The 20,374-nt window shown below is 42.5% G+C and overlaps 1 protein-coding gene across 1 annotated transcript in view; it reads right to left on the bottom strand.

Annotated features, from left to right (window-relative positions):
* Positions 1-2,323: 2,323 nt before the first annotated feature.
* The window catches only part of KAT6B (lysine acetyltransferase 6B), a 183,228-nt gene continuing 165,177 nt past the window's right edge, over positions 2,324-20,374 (bottom strand). The window contains 5 exon segments of the mRNA XM_032608381.1: positions 2,324-6,467; positions 9,124-9,415; positions 11,684-12,010; positions 12,606-12,765; positions 13,084-13,315. Coding sequence (XP_032464272.1) covers positions 3,940-6,467; positions 9,124-9,415; positions 11,684-12,010; positions 12,606-12,765; positions 13,084-13,315 — 3,539 coding nt within the window. The 3' untranslated portion in view covers positions 2,324-3,939.

Raw genomic sequence — 20,374 nt, 5'->3', positions numbered from 1 at the left:
CACAGAACCTGCTGGGAGGGGCGAGAGAATTAGAAGACAGTGATTCGGTTTCTTGGTGGTGCCTTAATACTGAGATGGGGTTGACAGGGCCAGAAATGGGGGTAGGGGGTTGGACATCACCAGTTTTATCATGTCTAAGGCATACAAAAGGTGTCCCATGTCATTTCACCTTGAATCTAGAGAGAGCTCAAAGGAAGGTCCACTACTAGAGACATAATACTGGGCATTATCTGCATAGAGGTGGTGTTGGAAGTCATTGTACTGGGTGAGATAATGAGAGAAGACAGAGAGGGAGCCCCAGGCCTGAGTGTTTGTTTGTTGGGAGGCAGATCCAGGAAAGAAGATGGAGGAGGGGGAAGGAAGACCAGGAGTGTGGGTACCGAGAAACTGAAGGTCCTGCTTCAGAATATAACAGTACTTGTACTGTAAACCAGTACTGCTTGTAACAACAGAGTAACCTATATATGCAGAGCACCTAACAGTTTTAAAAGCATCATGTATTTGTTACCTATGCCTTTAAATCAGAGATTTGACAAGTTAGGGCTTTTCCCCAGAGTGAAGTGTTCTAGGACAAAGGGCTGCGATTTGGGGAGAACCAAGTTTGTTTCTGCTCACAGATTTCAGCTGAGTGTGTTTGGGCAATTAGGTTAGCTTGTTTGAGCCTCAATCCCCTCATGTGTAAATTGGAGAAACTGCCCCATTTCCTACATAGGGTGGATGTTTGTGAGTCATTATTTTTGTGATACTATTTGTGAGCCATTGTTTCTAAAACATAATGTTGGCGAGGAAAGCCGATGGCTTCACACCTGGGTAGGCACCACTTGTGCTGGTAAAAAATAAAGGCTGCAACTGACAACCACTTGTTAAGCCTCCTATAAATGAAAGAACACATTACTGGGTTTACAAGATGTGGCCTGCTGATGAATCTCACCTAATGGTGACTCTGTTTCAGTCCTGATGAATCCAAGCTCCTGTTCTCCCAGATCGTTGGTGTCACATTTAAGGCCAAGCTGATTTCTCTAAGTGAGAGTAAGCAAGTGCAGAGCAGCGGGCAGGGTGATCTGAGGCCACTTCAGGTCAGCAGTTTCCCTCCTACACCAAGCCTTTCCCTTCTGTCAATGAACATTAGGACTTTGGGCCAGCAGAGGGGCTCCCCTTTCTGGCTATGCCGCAATCCCTAGGGAGCCTGTGAAACACAAGGAGTCCCCAGTACTGTTCTTAAATTATGGTGCGGCAGGTCTGGGACAGTGACTGGGACTTGTCCTCAAGTTCCCGGGAGGACTATGAGGCAGGCAGAGTGGGGGGAGCCCAGATGCCACACAGACCACAAGCGTGTGGTTACAAGCCATTGCAACACATGGAACAGAGGACCATCTCAGTTCCCAAAGAACCTTACTTAACCCAAGAGGAGACCAAACATGAGAAGGTTTCAAGGTGGGCCCTGTGGAAGGTTCTGCCTGGTTTCTCTTCAGCTGGTTACCAGGTTCACCCCCGCCCCGCCCCCACCCCCACGTCCAGGCTGGGGCAGCCTCTTGCCTGAGGTGTGGATCCACTGGGCTGCTAAGATCCTCAGCAGCTCCCACACAGATGCCAGCAGTTGATTCCAACAGGCAGCACACCATCGCTTCCGGCTCTGGAGGGGGATGAGAGGTTTCCTTTCCTACCAGCAAAGCACCTTAAAGCTTCTCTTCTCCTCGTGGTGATGACAGCCCTTGCAGACGTGTCTTCTTGGAAGCCCTCCTCAGCCACTACAGATATTCCCCCCACTGGCTATGCAGTTGTGGGGAGAAGGGACAAAAAGATAAAATCTTGACACTAAGCCCAGACTGCTTCGCAACTGTGGGAAAAGATAATAAGGGTGAGTGCAGAAGGCAAACCCTGCCGGGCATCCTCCCTCCGTTGGGACCTATGATTCGGGGCTGTATGTACTGTCCTCCTTTCCACATGGGTGCCAAGTCAAGCATTCATTTCAAGGCCTGTCACTTGAATAAGCAAATGTTTTAACAGTCAGACAGAACTTTCTCTGAATGCCTAAGATAACGTTTGTGAACAATAACTTTTTTTTTTTAGAATCTAAACTTTAGATTCTAAAAAATAACATCCAATCACTCATTCACAACAGAGCAAAACTTTCACGCCTTTTTCAAGAAAATGATTTTTCAAACATACAAGTCCAAATTGGGTGTTTTTTGTATTAATCTTTAAAAAAATGAAGTTTGCTACCACTGGACTAGGCCCTGAGGGGAGTTTATACAGACTGTATAAATGAGGCAGCTGGGTATTTGGGCAGGATCCCTTTGCAAATGAAGATCAAAGTCAAAAAGAAAAAAACAAATTCACTTTATTTTAAAGACAATGATTGGCATACAGAAGGTATGCACTAGCATAAAATAAACTTTCATGAAAAGCATTAAAATCCATTATAAATTAATTTATTAAATAGGTATTTGGTATATGTGATGGTTTTATTAGATATTACTCTTATTTATTGCCAACCCCCTCCCACAAAGTCAAAACAAATCAGAAAACCTCTTAACTCTGATTTACACTAAATAATTTATTTTCCCAAAATGTGTATGTGTTCTGAGATGTGACACATGATACAGTTCAATTGGTCATTATCTATCAATCATAATATGACAGGACACAAGAGGCTAAAAATGGCTCATCATAATTTATTTTATGTTAAAATGTACAGCTTTTTTTGTTTTTTTTTGTTTTTTTTTTCTTGAAGTGACTGACTAAAAAGAGAACAGATAAATACAAGAGTGTCGCTGGCTCCTATTTTATACAAGGATTACGCCTCTCCTGCTTGGCCCTTACAGTCACCCTGTACAGGTACAAAGGCTACAAAAAAGGAAGCAATATAAACAGACACAAATAACTTTTTTGCTTTTTTACATGCGATTTGTAAGCTTAGTTTGAGCTATTCACAAGCTACTTCTCTATTTTTCCTTAAAAAATAACTCCAATATTTTATAAAGATAGAAAAATCTACAGATGGAATGAAAATGTAAAGTTAGAGGCATTTCCATAAAATAGCAACTTTACACCAAATTCACTATTTTTTTTTAAATCCTGCCAAGTATTTGGACATATATGAAATGTTTCAAAACCTGACAGATAAACACTGAGATATGCTTCATTCAATAAACAGAAGTCTGCATTTATAAAACAGAAAGCTGCCTTTTTTTCCCCAAAGAAATCTGTCACCAAAATGGAAAAGGGTCTCAACTTTACACCAAACATTTAGCAATAAAACCCTTTTGACTAACCAAATGGGAATAGCTTTTATAGCTCTTTACAGTTTTATAATTAACAAAAATATAGTTTTTTTTTAAACCCTCAAATTAGGGCACCCTAATCAAGGCAAAAAACTTAAGAAATGGCTTACCGTTAGCACAACACTTGTACAGTACTACAAAATGCACTGTCACTAACAAAGACATTAGCGGCATGCTGAAGTGTCACCTCAAACAAAATATACAATAACTGAAATGCTAAAGGCATTTACATGGAGTAGACGGGGAAGAAAAAAAAACTCTAGGTTCAGTATTAAAACAGATAATTGGGGGTGGGCTGGGGCATGGGGCTTGATATCCACATTGTTTAATAGAAGCAGGCACAGCAAGTGGCTGCCTCCAAACTGTAGTCCAAAGAGAGGCCTTCCTTTGCAGAGAATTTCATATAAAAGGAACAGAAACAAAGGTACCAAAAAGGAAAAAGGAAAAAAAAAAAAGGAAAAAGAAGAAAGAAAAACAACTTGTATAAGGCTTTCTGCTGCATACAGCTTTTTTTTTTTTTTTTTTTAAATAAATGGTGCCAACAAATGTTTTTGCATTCACACCAATTGCTGGTTTTGAAATCGTACTCTTCGAAGGTATTTGTGCAGATCAATCCGAGAGTGATGCCCAGGGGTTTTGTGACTGCCCATTTTGCCTACCTTCTCATGTAGGACCCATTGAGAGACTGTTTGGACATGCCCGGGTTCATGTAGCCGTGATGCCCGGGGGCCGTGTACATCATGTTACTGTGGGGTGGGGTCTGCATTGGCTGCTGGGCATATGGCTGGGTTCCCATCATGCCCATCTGCATCTGCATAGGGTATTGGGGCGTTTGATTCATGTAGCCATGGTTGCTGTGGTAGCCACTGTTCATCATCGGCTGGGACATGCTGTACCCATTCATGGCATTGAGCGTGTTCATGTTCATGTTCACAGAGTTGACATTGTAGGCTGGGGATGGCATCAAGTTCACACTCATGTTCATGCCTCTTTGCATCGTTAAAGTCCGTGCAGGACCCTGCATGGCTACCGTCTGGGAGCGCCCATAGATTTGCGACTGATGGGTGGCAGCGGCTGGTGACAGAGATGCCGATTTGGTTCTCATGGAGACGTGGCCCTTGCTGGCAATCTGGGTTTGCAGTCTTTGGCTGTGGGAGATGCCAATGTTTGATGCAGCCATGTTCCGTTGCAAAAGAGGCGGTGGCAGATTCATCGGAGGAGGAGTCAGGTTGGGGGGTGGGGTCATGGTAGCTTGTGCTTGGGGTCCCCCAGGGACGGAGTGTGGAGACTGAGAAAGCTGAACAAGCCCTGTGTTACTTAATGGTGTGGACAAAGAGGCACTGTTTGCATAGGAAGTTACAGCAGCGGAATGGCTGTAAGGCAATGAATGATCAATAAGTGTATTAGTTAACTGCTGTAGTTTGGCAAGGCTGAAGGTGGCTGACGGCTGTGGGTAATGCCCAGCCCCAAAATCACTCTGACCCATTCGTTCATATAAGCCAAGGTTGGTATTGCCGGTCTCGGGGATCTCAGCCAGCTGCATGGGCGGCGTGAAGTTAGCAGCCATGCTACACTGAGCCAGCTGCTGGCTGCTGCTCGGGGGCCTCTCCACCACGCAGCCTTGAGGAGACTTGACACTGCAGGTCGGGGGAGAGCTGATGCTGGTCTGCTGCAGCATGCTGCAGCTCCCACTGATGTTGGACATCTGCTGGGTGACAGCACAGCTGCTCTGTGTCAGATTGCTGGAGGTGAGGTTGCTATAGGAGCAGCTGTTCTGTGAAGAGCCGTTTCCACAAATGCTGCCACCCATAGTAGAATCATAGCTGCTTGGGTTCTCGTAGTTCTCAGTTGTACTCTCGATACTGCCCAGGTCACTAAATCCGCTGTCTACGACTTGCTGTGAGTGATCTGAAACGGATGGGACATCCATCATTGGACTGGTTTCCATGTTCTGCAAAGATGGCACTGAGATGGCATTTTGATCTGGGCTGATTTGGGCATAGCTGTTTTCCAGGGCAGGGACACTTGGGCTGTTGACAGAACGTACTGACTGGCTGGGGTGGGAATGGACGGATGAAACTGGGCTGCTGTGGTCTGACTGTTGGCAGTCGTCTAGACTGGCGGCGATCTGTGGGCTTTGGTCTGCGTGAGTGTAGTTCTGTAGGCTTCTACAGGCCTCTTGAGTCTCGGCACAATCCTGAAAGGTATCGTCCTGTTCACTGTTCTCCTGGGTCAAGGACTGAACCGCTTGGACGGTCTCAGAGTCGATTTCCAAGGTTGCTGTGTTTCCCTCTTTGAACTCAGAATCTACTTCTTCACTGTTCTTTTGGTCCTGCTCCTGTGCCTGTTCTCCTGCGGGTTCCTCATCAGATTCAGGGGCGGTTTCAGTGGCTCCAGCAAGCTCCTTAGGTTCACTGTTACACGAAGCTGTAAGGTCAATGCCGCAGTCCATTAGGACTTCTGCGTTTGAATGACTAGGCTGCACACTAAGGTCTAAAAAAGCCTCCTGGGTTTCCAGCACTTCTTTGAAGGCTTCTCTTGGGCGTTCTTCCTTCTCCGATTCGGCAGACTCCATGTGACTGTCATCTTCATCGTCTGCATCATGCCCCTCGTTGTGAGATGGCTCTTCATCCTCTTCCTCCTCCTCTTCATGATCATCCAAACGCACGGGGTCTTCTTTGTCCGTGCAGACTTCTGGCTCCTCTTTTTCCTGGCTTTGGGCACCACAGGGGTCTTTTTCTACATTTCCTTCTTCTTCCTCCTCCTCCTCCTCCTCCTCCTCCTCTTCCTCATCCTCCTCGGGTTTGATTAGATCATCTTCAGGTTTTTCACCTGGCGATTTATTTGGACTTACAGGTGCACACGTTTCCTCCCTTCTGTTTTCGTCCCCAGGCAGCAGGGGTTCCACAGCTTCCTTGACCTCCTCCTCAGTCCTGGTGGGAGCGGGGCTGGTTTTGTCTGCTGGAGTCTCCTTCTGTTCTTCCACTATTACCTGGTCATCGGGCTCCATGGGTGTTTCTGGTGGGGTGTACAAGTTCAGTTTAAATCCAGTCTTCCTCTCTTTGTTTGGTCTCCACTTAGAGAGACCACGCTTTGTTCCTTTTGGCCATTGTTTGCACTTTAGAGGTTCAGGATTGTCTCTACTGGCTTCTTTCAAGTTATTTGCATCATCATCCATATTGTCTTAGTGAGGAGACAGACAGAAAGAGAAAGGAAGGAAAACAAAATCTTAGAAAGCATCACCATGAACAACTTGAATTTATTCTTCTAAACAATTTAGCACATACTGCTTTCAATTTAGCATTTTAAGAGTTGATGCTAACGACACAGTCAAACCTAATACAGAATAATATTGTGGTATAAATGGAGTAAATTACCTAGGCCTGGAAAACAATATATGGTGCACACACCACACACCTCCACACACAACCCACTCTTAACAGAAAGCTGTGCTTTTTATAGGAAGCACATGGATACAGGCCACTATAATAAACGTATTTGAGTTTGACAAACAAGACATTGTCTGATACAAAAGCCTGGAATTCCACGATGTAAAGAGAATCCATTTGAATATTTGCAAATTAGGAAATGCAGGGTTAAAGTTAGCTCATATCCCAATCACCACTGTACTGGAGAAATGAATAGAACTAACTTGCATATTTATCCTGAGAAAGTGAACTTCAGCTTGTGGACATTTACTGGATTGAAATGATCTCAGATGACATTATTTACTTTGATGTGAATGTTCTCTCTGGCATAAAAATAAACTATGTACCTCTGAAACAAATGAATAAATAACTAAATAACCAGAACATAAATACATCTGTAATCTACTCCAGGATCATCATTTCTGGATGACACAAACTATAATGTATTTACCATGAAATTACTGAACATTTAAAATACAGGTATTCTTTTTATCACTAATTCTAACCACATTGCATTTTGGATCAATGTGCAAATGTATGGTATGGTTTGAATATTAAATAAGAAGCAAACCATAACTGTCAAGTTCATTTTAGCTCAGCTAATCTTATTTTTACTGTACCTATATGCATATATGAATCTAAATAAATATGTAAATATATTTATATATTATAAATATATTTATATAAATATAAGCAAGCAAACAAGTAAATATATGAATAAATACAAACATAAAACACCCAAGTCTTAAGATATTTATAAAATTAAAGATTATACTAATCTCCTAGAGGGGTCAATTTAAAGGAAAAGCTTCACAAAGAGAAATAGCCTTATTAGAAACACTATTTTGGAGAACAAAAACAAGATCTAATAATCAGTGTGGAACAGAGATCCCTTTTGCCAGATTGGATATCTAATCCTATCAGTACAGAACAGGGTAAGCTCTTAGCTCATTTATGTAATAAAAGGATTACACGTAAACTTACCTGAATGTATTACATTCAAATTGGTTAGCTGAAAAGATACGGTGCTGTAGACTGATTCCTTCCGAAGTGCAAAGTACAATCTCCAGTTAATAGACATCTCACTAAGTTCATATGTCTATACGTATGGACAGGCAACAGGCATGCCAATGACCTTGGATTCCACATTCTTATTCCACGTGCTACTAGACCTATCAGCATTTGTAGGAAACCCCTCTAAGTTAGAAGATGAGCTTTCCAATAATTATTTTTTAAGAAAGAAGATCCTGAAAGGAATCAGGTATAATATGGCAACTTGGAATTTTTAAAGGCAAGTGGCACAAAGTGGAGCATGAAGACAGTGATGATTCATGTACAGGCTCCTGAGAAGACAGCTAAGAAGTGGAAATAAGGCTCAAATTCCAGACCAAAAAACGACCTCTTTCTGCAGTTGTTTCGTATGTTTATTTGTTTAAGGAAACTAACAAACAAGGCTTGGTTCCTCTATACCCGGGGTGAAATGTCACTGCCTCAGCAGACAGAAGTATGTATGTGGCAATAGTATTCTTGTTAATTAAGAAAGTCAAGGAGCTGCTTGCTCATGTTCTTAAAACTGTGGCTTTTCAAAGGCAAGAGTGATAACCTGTGGTTTCCAGGGAAGTGAGATGGCCTGTTCTCTAGACTGGAAATAAAGTAAGGTTTTGAATAGAGTCATTTCCACTGTAGAGTACAGACTGTCCCACAAATCCTCACGATTCAGCTGGGAGCTCAAGTTCCCAGCCTGACAGGCAAGGGATGGTTTCTTTTAAATAGGGCATCAAACAGGAGTCAATGGTGTTTAATAATTTTTTTAGAATATGGGGTGGGGTGTCCCTGCCAATAGCAACTGTAAAACAGTAATTTGAAAGGAAGGAAGGATAATCTCCTGATTTCCACATTAGTGATGGTGTGGGTAGGTTTTAGATGATTCTTGATAAGAACATATCCAAAGACACCACTGATTATAGGACACATCATCAATTTACTAATATTTGTTTTTCAGGAAGAAAGAAACTACTGCATTCAATGCTCACATCAATAATTATATATACCCTGATTTCAGAAATGTTAAATGTGAAAAAAAGTACATATTAGAATCAAGGAAGTGCAATGTGTTTCTCATTGACAGACTTCAAAATTTTGGAGGATAAGCCAATTTCTGGAAAGTAAGATGAACCCACCTAGAGGGATGTTCTGGCCTATGTTAAACTTCTAAAGTTGTTGAACAGAAAAATCCAATTCCAGGAAGAAGGGATAGTACCTTTTATGAATGAGAAAGGACAGATGAGCACTTATTTCTGGTGGGTCGGTACAGCCTCAGAAATGCCTTTGGGTAGAATTCAGGTGCCTGCTTTTTGGCAATAATAGACAGATATTCACAAGGGTAAGGTTTTTATAATTCCTCCACTTACTTCTACAAGGGTCAGCATTCTTAAAGCAATGATTGTCTTTTCCTTCCTCTTCCTCTATCTGTCTTTTCTTCCCAGGCTGATGTTGGAATGCCTTTCTCAGCACTGGCTTCCCGCCATCCTCCTCTACTTCAATCTCACAGGTAGGCTCCAGCTGTGGCATTGGCCTCTCTTCGTCTGAGTTGTCAAAGGGCTCGTTCAGTACTTCTGTCGTCTCTGAAATGGTCTCAGTTGTTACACTGCTGTTGATCCTTCTGCGTTTACGACCCCTTTTCTTCTTTAGCACAAAAGGCCTCTGAAATTAATGCCAAACATAATACATCAGAGCTCATGAGAAATTACAGTGTTGAGTCGATATGCAGCAAACATGTACTGAACGCGTGTCTGAGACTCTTACACGCAAAAACTTCTGTAATGTCTTTGTACTTAACCTTTCATTTGATGTTTAACATCCCTCTCGGGCTCCTACTACAGAGGCAAGTGCTTTCCAAATAAAACAATTGTTTACTCAAGCAGATGCTTTGAGAGGGAACATCCTAGCAGCTGAACTGTAGATTTTAAAAGCTAAGGTTTGCTTTCCTAGCATATATTTTCCAGTAGTACCTGCAGGCTTCAAAATCCTGTATACCATAGTGATTAAGTCATCATGGACACCAATGTTTCTATAAATGTTTCAACAATCAACTAGCCACTGGGTCACTCATTTTAATACTTGATAACTGTTCAAGGAGCACCTACTCTGTGCAAGGCACTGTAAGATATATGATGGTGTACAAGACTAGCCTACCTGTTCCCCATTTCATAGGATGTCAGGAATGATGCAAAAGAAGAAAGGGTACTTGAAGAAAGAATTAGTCTGTTTACAATGTTAGAGTCATGTATTGGTGGCTGCAGGGATATCACTGATAATTTTACTTTTTTTCTTTTTTTGGCCGTTCCGCGAGGCTTGTGGGATCTTAGCCCCTGGCAGTGGAAGCGTGCAGTCCTAACCACTGGACCGCCAGGGGATTCCCCAAAATATTTCAACATAGATGGCATCTAAAGAAAATCTAAAGACATGTGGAAAGTGTCTTATTTACATAAGATATATATATTTTTTCTAATTGTACTACGGGTTGGCACAAATGACTCTCCATAATTGCAAATATAAAATGTTTTTTTGTTTCCAAGCAAAAAGTACTCAATGATACAAAATTCAAATATAAGAAGAACAGGCAGATTTGCTGCTAAGATGTAATCTGTCAATAATGGGTCTGAAAAATTATTGGAAATACATTGCAAAGAAGGGTTCAATATGCTTGGTTAAAACTCAAACTCTAAGTAAACTGTATCCAAGAATTATTGTGTCTCACATTTTTAACTGCCTGAATGTTCATTGAAGTGCACATATAAATCCTGACAGTCACGTTCTGTAATTTAACACTTATAATTATTAATCCCCCCAGCTGGCCTGCTCTCTCCCTAATCCATTAGAATTTTCCCAAACAAAAGTATAGCCAATATACAGAACTGGTTTTCTTTAGGTTGAGTCCATTTATATGACAGTAGGCATTTATCATGCCTTGGATAATTCTGGTTTTTGATGTTTTTAAAACAAATTTCTTTTGTTGTATACATAATGCATGAATACATTTTCCTTGTAAGAAGTCAAAATATTATTCATAAGCCTAAAAGTCCACTCTATGGGATGCTCCTTTCTAGCACCTCCCCACAACTGCCCTTCCACTAGAAGATTGCCAGGCTTAGATGAAGGCACGCCAAGCTGGGAGTCAGAACAGCAGGTTCTTTGACAGACACCACGTAGGGTAGCCTTGGGGCACAGCCTTAACTTGCGCTGTCACTATTAGTCTTGGCTATCCTGCAGTGTCTGGTCCCTCTCTATGTCACAGACAGATACTAAAGACAAAGATATCAGCTCTGGGTTGAGCAGTAACCTAAAGACAAAATCATTTTTTTACTTTCTGCACAGGGTATGTGTATCTAGAGAAAACACCAGGCTACTAAGATATGAGACATTTCAGTAATGTGTACTTACATAAATGCAAAATAGCATTAAACTGAAGGGCTTAAAATACCTTCTAACAATTCGATGCCAAGAACAAGAAATAGCATCAGGAGTGCTGGGCTTGGAGTCTGAGCACTCATCTGGTTCTGCCTCCATCTCTAAAGAGTTGTGTGACCTTGGACAAGTCTCCTATCCTCTCTCGGCCTTGCTGTTTTCATCAAAATTCACCGAAGGGTGGTTCAGGTGCTCCCCTGGGCCCTTTTCTGTTCGCATAGCCTGATTTACTCCAGTCCTATGAACCAGCAGGTGGCAGTAACTACCAGACTAGCAAGCCTGCCTGTCCCTGGTTTCCTGTCACAGCACTAACAAACCACAAAGAATAAACACAATCATAACTGTAAGATAAACAATGACGATACATGATCAGTGGGACTGGATACAAATAAACTACGTCTAAAGAATGGAGAGTGAAACAAATACTAATAGATAGAATGTTTGCAATGACAAATAAGATGTGATTGAAACTGACTCAGACGGAAAATCTAAACAGACACATACCTTTCTCTTTATGGCAACTGACTGTGGTTTAGTCAACCTTGGAGGAGAGCTTTGAATATTTTCTTCTTCTTCCTCCTCTTCCTCCTCCTCTTCCTCCTCTTCCTCCTCCTCCTCCTCCTCTTCCTCTTCCTCTTCCTCTTCACTGCTCTCTTTAGACAGCTCCATTAGCTGCCCTCGCTCCCCTGCCACGGGCCGGCTCTCCGGGGAATGCAAATATTTGTTTTTCGATTGTACTTTTGCAGGTGATTGCCTACTGTTAGCTCTAGATGACAGGATTTCTTGCTCCTCCTTTTCCCAGCAGCTAGCTTGTTCCATTAGCCGCTCAGCCTAAGGGGGGAGGGTAAAAATAGCAGGCCAGTGAGAGGGCAGTTACAGAGCCAGAGCCTCTAAGGATCAAAGGCAAAGGATCTCTAAGTCGTTTCTGATCAGGATAGTCAGCCAGCCAAGCAGCATTCCAGCTGCATCATCTCAGAACTCTTTTGCATCAGTTAGGATAACAAATCAAAGAAGATTGGGTTTCATGGGATATTTAGCAGTATTAATGATGCAGCGAATTGGTTTGAGTCCTTTATCACTACATTACATGCTCACTGGCATGGAGCACTTTAAGCAAGTTCATAAACACAAAGAATCGATTGACATTGCAGCCTTGGAGCTCAGCACCAAATTTGATCTGATTACTTGCTGTCAGTAGTGAAAAATGCTGCTTTGTGATCAATGATAAATGTTTCCTTTTTCATACTCAATTCAATAAAATTATCATGTCTTACCATGCAACCTCAGTTAGGATAAATTAGTGCCCTATCATTTCACGAGCTCTCTCTAGATAACCAAGCTTCTGACAATGATGTTAATGACTTTCTGAGCTTCAGAATGCTACAAAATTGAAGTTACACAACTTAGGCTGATGAAGCCGAATTACCTCTTTTTCAGCTTCTCGTTCTTCTTCAGAAACTGCAGCATTAGAAATTAAAATTGGGGTCCACCTCAGACTCTCTGGATCAAGCTCATTAGTCCGGGAACAGGTTTTCAACTTTTCCATGTGGCCCAATATCAACTTTTCCCGTCTAATGATGACAAACCTGTAATGTGAGGAGGCAGAACAAAGTGCAATCAAAAGCTGAAATTTCATTTCACCTTCACATACTGATGTATGCCAGCACTAATGTTATCTGGGTTAGGAAAAGCCAGAAAGCTCAGCAATGAAAGGGTATAGCAAACTGAAAATCTGGGCAGCAAAAAAGTGTCATATCCTGTTTTCTTTTTAGGAGAAAGGTTTTGATAATACCGTTGGGGAACCTCTTATCTTTAACTGGAATGAATCCACCTCACTTTAGGGACCCTTTCTGATATAAGATGCTGAAGAGGCAGCCGGCTCGCCCCAGGGCACCAGTACTCACCTGCCATCCCTCTTGTCAATCATGTGGAGGTGCTGCAGAGTGGTGGCGATGTCATGTGGGCACATGCCCGTAGCTCTGCTGATGGCCTTGATGCTGATGTGCCGCTCATGGTGGTGGTAGAGATATTCTAAGATGACACTCTTCCAGTAGGCCAGGTAGGAGAGACGGCCCAGATCAGAGAGTGGCTTTTCAGGAGATCCTGCTTGGCCTTCTCTTCTAGAAAGCAAATAGCCTAGGGCAGAAAAAGCAAAAGCAGACCTCACTGTGGTGTTTTCAGACATTGGAACAGGGGCCACTTGAAATAATATAAGTAGCAACAAGGTTAAAACATCACATCAGAGAAGTGCATTAATTTTATGTATAGTCTCTTCCCAGCTACAGTGATTTGATCTCCACAAAGTTTATGCTCCTGAATCTTTTATAGCAGCCCTGTAAGTCAATTCACGCACGTAGCTGGTGGCAGCATTCGACATACACTGTGGCATATTTAACGAAGCTAAGGTTGAACACATTACTTCTGATAAGTTTCAACGTCCAAGTTCCCCAGCTTTAGATCCTTTCAAAAACTAAATGTCAGGCACTCACTCAGAAATCCTGTCGAGGGACCACCCCAAACATTAATGGGCGAGTTGTTTTCCACAGGAAGGACCGAATGACCCTTTGACAGCTGGGTCTTAATAAAAGAGAAGGGCCTCTGTTGACTGAGATCCTATATTGCTTGTTACATTTAACTAGCGGCTGATCTGAAGCTTTGTTTTAGGACTAATAAAAGAATGTCTTTTAAGTCAACTGCTGCGACTCATATCAGCTCCACTAGCTCTATTTTCACCTCTTTCATGGAAATTAATTTATAATCCAACCGTTGCTCCTACAAATTAAAGCAAAACAACCTCCTTAAGACACACTGTTTCATGTGAACTCAGGAAAGCCCTGAGCACGGTATGCTTCTGAACGCGCACTTGACAGCATTGCTGTGAAGGTTCCTTGGCAAAGGAACTTTAAAATGAGAAAAACTTTAAACCCACTTGAAGGTAATGAATGAAAGCTGGCGGCTGTCTCGGTAATTAAGAGCCACTTATGGAGTAGAGAAGAAATGTTATAAACTAATGATGTCTACCTTGCTCTAATTATCTATTTCAACAGCTTCACCTTCATGAACTTCCTAAATTTAAACAAACATCAACCACATACAGTAGGTGGCAGCAATTACAAAATCATGCTGCTCTGTAAACCACCCAAATCTTCAGCATTTTTCTTCTTTATCTACATTTTCAAAATGGCCGCATTTTCAAGAATTTTTCTCGATTTTGGATTTTTTGTTAGAAGAAATCAATGCCTCTGATGCAGTTTCCTGCCTCAGAATCACTGTAAATGCAAAAATATAGAACAAGAAATTCACTCTGACCCTGGAGCGGTATAACCACAACATTTTGCATTTTGATGGTTTTAATCTGAACACTATTATAAAGGATAGGCATATATTTAACTTTAGGTTTTGTTGAAGTCTTTTTGACTTGTCTCTTTAACTCATTTTTAAGTGCAAAGTATTTGATTGAATGCAAGCAAGCACCGCAAAATTTGACAGTCACACCACTGTGGACACGTCATTCGGCTGCACACCAAGGCTTTCAAGAGCAGTATGTCAGGAATGCTAACGCTGACGGCCACCGTGCAGAATCCAGCCCAGATCGTGCCCTGTCAATGTGAAGAAAAGCTCTCTGTCACCAGAGTACAAAGTGTGCCCAAACTTCAGAACACAGATAATTGGCACATCTGTCACCTGCCCCCTAAGTGCCTGGCACATGCTGAGAAATTTACTCCGTCGGCTGGAGGTCCCAGCTCTGTACTTCTGGGGCAGTGGGTGGGGGGGAGGGGAGGGAAAAAGAGCCACAGTATCGCGGATGTGGGACTATCCACTTTTGTCCAAGAGACCGCGCCATTGAAAGTCTCCTGCAGTGACTGTGAAATTCCCTAGCCCCTCGTTGGTTCTTATCTGAACCCCATAGTTGGGGACACAAAGCACCCCCTGCCACCAACCCAGCCCAGCAGAAAAAATCTCTGTACAACCAAAGTGGTCAGAAGGTAGTATGTGCCCTCCCTACCTTATGTCCCCACTGTGATGAGCAACCTTACGCAGGAAGCACATGTATTTCTTTGTTCTGTCTTCTCTTCCCACAATCCCTACACTGGGCTAAGAGAAAGCAGCCAGAATCCCTCCCAAAGGTAGTTTACACAGTGCAAGCTTTTACACCCTGAGGTAATAGCATATACCTTCTCAGGGCCTGAGACCAGATGGGTTAGCCCCTGGAACTCTCAGGCAACCTGGAGTCTGTGAAAAGAGAGCATCTAGGCATGGACCTTTCAGCACCTGCTGCTCCCACTGTGTTAAGTGGCTGTCTCCTGGGACACTCCCTTGGACACAGTCTGTGGTCTGTGACTGAGCCCCACCGAGCCCAGGTACACCGAGCCCACCGGACATTGACAGCAAACACGTCTGTACTGTGCTAGCGAAGGCTGCAAAGGCTACCAACACCTGCCAGGAAGTGATACTTTCCTGGATGCGGGAGAGAAAAAACTGCAAACCCAAACTCCAGCCAGAAAACATCAAGCAGGTTTTCAGGGATGATGGGCACCAACATTACAGACCCCACAACACCACTGTCTGAAGGCATCATTGCACTGCCTGCAGTTAGTTTTCCCTTCTCCTCTCGGACTCACAAGCCCCTCAAGGAGCTTACACCAGTGGAAGGAACTTACACTTATGCTAAGAGCCATTTGTAAGCCCACGAAGTCTCCTCCTGAGGGAGAAATTTTTGGTTTAAATGGAATCCATTTCAACAACCAAAATGACCAAGGACAAATTTCTGGTTCCCTACGAATTAACTGAAATCACTGGTAATATGTTAAAATATGTACAGTAGCTTAGCAGGAAAGGTTGTGCCATGTCTCCTCTACTCCATTTGTGCACAAGGTTGATGTAATACATGATTTAAAGTTTACCTGCAGCAGGCACTTGTCCTCAAAAAAGCTGTAGCTGGTGGCACTTCATGACTTGACCTCCATAACATGGAATGTTTTAAATAATGAATTTCTTGCCATCTTTTGTTTCCTTCTACTTTTTCCAGGCTCCTTAAATCATCATTACTATAGAGCCCACTGACATAATAATTTTTGGTAAGAACATTTACTTATTGAGTGATTATAGAGATGTGGTGCTTTAAGTTACAGCTCTTAAATTTAACTTACCAAAAAGATTCCAAATAATTGATCTAAGATGCAGGGAAATAAAAAGCACTTATCTTGGAAGCCGGTGTATTATCCTGAAGCATCTGAAACAAGTACAATACACCCCTGGTGAATAGATTCCCGTGGTGCTCTAACACTTTTCCTTAACTCAGGATACTTTCAATCAGAAAACCTGAACTACCCCTGGGGAAACCTGGCTGTTCAGACTGGAAACAGTGATGTTTGGAGGACAAATCCCAGTAGCTGCAGTATAGTTAATCGCTGGTGAAATTATTCCCTTTAAATTGTCTGTGAGCCAGAGGTGCTGGTGAACAGCACTTGCTCTGTGATCGGGAGACTTGCAATTGAAAGCTGACTGGCCCGTATAAACCTCATCCACACATCAACTATCTTGATAACTATCTCGAGGAAACTAGCTGCTGCTTTTGCTTCACTGGAACTACTTACCCAAAGGAAAGTGAGGTCTGAGTATCAGTGTATGGACCACACACTATATTCAAAAGATTATCAAGGTATTTGCTTACAGGGAAAGTAAGAACAAGGTGATGTCTGCAAAAAAGTAAACGTTTCTAGGCTGTATTGCATGGGACCCAAATTTAACCTCACCTCTGTTAAGTCTGACCTACTTGTAGTAAGATAATCAGTCCTCATGTTAACTACCTCTGATCTCTAATGTTTGAAATGGTTAACTCTCTCCTAGGGGTTGGAAAAAAAGTGGTAGAGAGTTGCCTTCCTGTAGTCAGATCCATTAGGATAAGGAAGGAACTATCTGGACAAGGTCACAATTTGTTTTCGCAGCCTAAATTCCCAAATTAGCTGAACTCCCAGCATATTAAATGCAAGGTTAACCCTTGCTTAATATGAAACATTCCTTCCTTTTAAACAAGTAATATTTAAAGAATATTAGACTAGACCAGAGTAGAATAATGTTCTTCAGCAAGGGGGTAGGCACAGGTAAGGATTTCCCTCCCAAAGGCAGCCACCCTCACCCCTGCACACCTTTTTCTTCTACCACCTGGAGCCAAACCATATGAACAAAAGGGCAGACTTTGGCAAGGTACCCCCAAATCCCATCTATCTGGATTATATGGGTTTGGAGTAACTAGCTGCTTCTAGGGAAAAGTAATCTTCAAGGATTATACACTTTTCATCGGACACCTGTTTAGTTCAGCAAACCCCGCTGAAGGGTTCTTATCAGTAGTCAGCACTGGGTTTACAAGCCTGGGAACTAACAGCAGGCCAGGGATTTATGGCCGCTTTCGATCAGAGGAAATCCAATGGCTCTAACCATGTATCTCATGACTGGGGACGGAAATTCACTGGTCCACGCTCATCTGTTACTTGTTTCTGAGGTTAAGCAGCTCTGTGACCAAGTGGACAAATGGCATGTTATCAGTTTAAAAAGTGGAGATAAATGAATTTCACAGGCTATTTATGTCTCCTCACTGAAATTTTGTGGTGATTTTGCAATTAGTAAAGAAGGAAGCTGAACCTTAGCCTTCCTACTGCCTGTTGCAGAGCACAGGCTACGGACACGCAAGCTCAGCGGCCATGGCTCACGGGCCCAGCCGCTCCACGGCATGTGGGATCTTCCCAGACCGGGGCATAAGCCCCATCCCCTGCATCGGCAGGCGGACTCTCAACCACTGCGCCACCAGGGAAGCCCCTTTCCTACTGTTTTAAGAGACTAGGGGTATTCTAAATGATCTGGGACCTGCCTGAGTTCTTACTGCTTTCCATTTATTAAAAGATACAGATGCGTCCCCAGTAAAATTGGAAAATTTGAGATATTTTGTATTTTAAAAGTTTGGTTTTGAAAACGTGCAAGTTTAAGACATCGCTCCCATAATTATATGGGCTTGATGTAATTATGTAACAACTTGAATAAACATTGCTTGACTTCTCAGTCTACTGTCTACAGACCAGTGGTTTTCAGAGCATGGTACCAGACCAACAGTATCAGCATCACCTGGGAACTTGCTAGAACTGCAAATTCTCAGGCCTATGAATCAGAACTTTTGGGGGCAGAACCCAGCGCCTGGCCTTTAACAAGTCCTCCAGGTGATTCTGATGCACACAAGTTTGAGGACCATAAACTCTGCTGTGGGGCTGCTGACTTTGATGGGGATGTGAAAACTGTCTTGTGCAGTAGGAGAGCCAATGAAGAGACAGTGGGACTGAAGAATCTCAGGTGAGGAGACCTCACCCAGATCCTTGGTAGTAGAGCATTGGGGGCAGGAATCTCCAAAGCCCCACCATACTGAAATTTAGCCAGGGTCACTGAGTCGCAGAGTGCCTTTGTCCATAGCTTCTATGCCTATGATTCTCCACCCTCACTATGCAAACAATCACCTCTTGTTACAACTGGTTTCTGATTTAGTAGGTGTGCGGTGGGGCCCGAGATTCTGAATTTCTAACAAGCTCCTATACCATGAACCACACTTGAAGAGCAAGGGTTTATACATTAAATCAGTGATTCTCAAACATTTGGGTCTCAGGATCTCTTTACATTAAAAACAAGTTGTTTAAGAGCTTCTGTTTATAAGGGCTATAGGTATTAATTTTAGAGAGAAATGTGACAAATATTTATTTACTCATTCATACAAAAAAAAACCCCCCATAAACCCATTATGTGTTAACATGATTTTCTAAAATACAAAACAAAACAAAACAAAAAGTGAGAAGAGTGACACTGTTTTACATTTTTGCAAAACTCTCACACAACTGGCTTAAGAGAAAACAGCTAGATTCTCATATCTGTTTTGGTATTCAATCTGTTGTGATATCACAGGTCATGAAATTCTTGACAACTCCACTGAATGCTCGCGTGGGAGAATGAGAGTGAAAAGGACAAATAGTATCTTACTATTACTTTGAAAATAGTTATCTTGCATATTCCCTGAAGGGGCCTTAGGGATTCCCCAGGGGTCCCTAGACCATCTGCATTAAATAAAAGGTGATAAGAATTTTTAAAAGATGGGCAACAAGGCCACAAGTATTTTAAAACAATATGGCACTTACTGAATACAGTATAACAGATCATAAGAGGCTTTACAGGTTGGTTAAGGGCAAGGGTTCTAGAGCTAGACTGCCTGCAATGTAAGCCAGGGTCTGCATGTACCAGTTACGTGGCTTCGGGCAAGTTATTTAATCTCTTGTAGGGATTCTTCATCCATACAATGTGGAGAGTAATCATACTGATCACTAAGGGTTGTCATAATAATTAAATGAATTAATGCAAAGCATGTAGAACAGTGCTTGGCATATTACAGAAACCTTGTGAGTGTTAGCTATTATTATTATTCAACATATTGAATGAATAAAATCTCAAGGTGATCATTTGGTGACTAGATATCCTTACTGTAGGGGAAATAAAATTTGGACAGAAGGAGACAGACTGCTTGCTGTATGGAGTCTCAGACTGAGGAGAGCTACTTTTCCTTTTTCCTACTTTTGCCTGAGACGCCTGAAAACCATTCCACCCACTCTACTGCCTCAGACAGTTCTCCTCCCACCCCCGCCCCCATCTAACCACCCAAATATAAATCTAATTAAAGGAAGAAGCTATGAAAAAGCAAACAAACAAACAAACATATTCTGCCTCGAGGAACGATCTTAAGAAACTGGCGGCTGAAAGCTCCCAGCAAGCACAGTTCTGTGCTCCCTAAATTCCCTTTGGCCCTGAAGTCCTTAACTCCCAAGGACTACCCTCAGGAAACAGCAAGGCTATCAAACCACAATAACAATGATGGCTGGAGGGCTTCAGCAGAACCCAGGGACGGTCCCAGGACAGATGAAACAAAGACCCAAATGTTCTAGAAGACCCAAGTGTGTCCCTGGGAAAATGGCCTGAGCCAGTGAAACCCAGAGAATGGAAACAGCCAGTCTTTGGAGAAGGAGGGCTGGCTGCCCTGGGTCACATGCCACCCTGTTTCTCTAAGCCCCCCATTATTTTGTTTTTATTTTTACTTTTTTTAACATCTTTATTGGAGTATAACTGCTTTACAATGGTGTGTTAGTTTCTGCTGTATCACAAAGTGAATCA

This window comes from Phocoena sinus, chromosome 16 (assembly GCF_008692025.1).
Source record: "Phocoena sinus isolate mPhoSin1 chromosome 16, mPhoSin1.pri, whole genome shotgun sequence".
Taxonomy (NCBI): Eukaryota; Metazoa; Chordata; class Mammalia; order Artiodactyla; family Phocoenidae; genus Phocoena; species Phocoena sinus.
The sequence above is the reverse complement of the archived record's forward strand: the minus strand, read 5'-3'. Positions and strand labels throughout refer to the sequence as shown.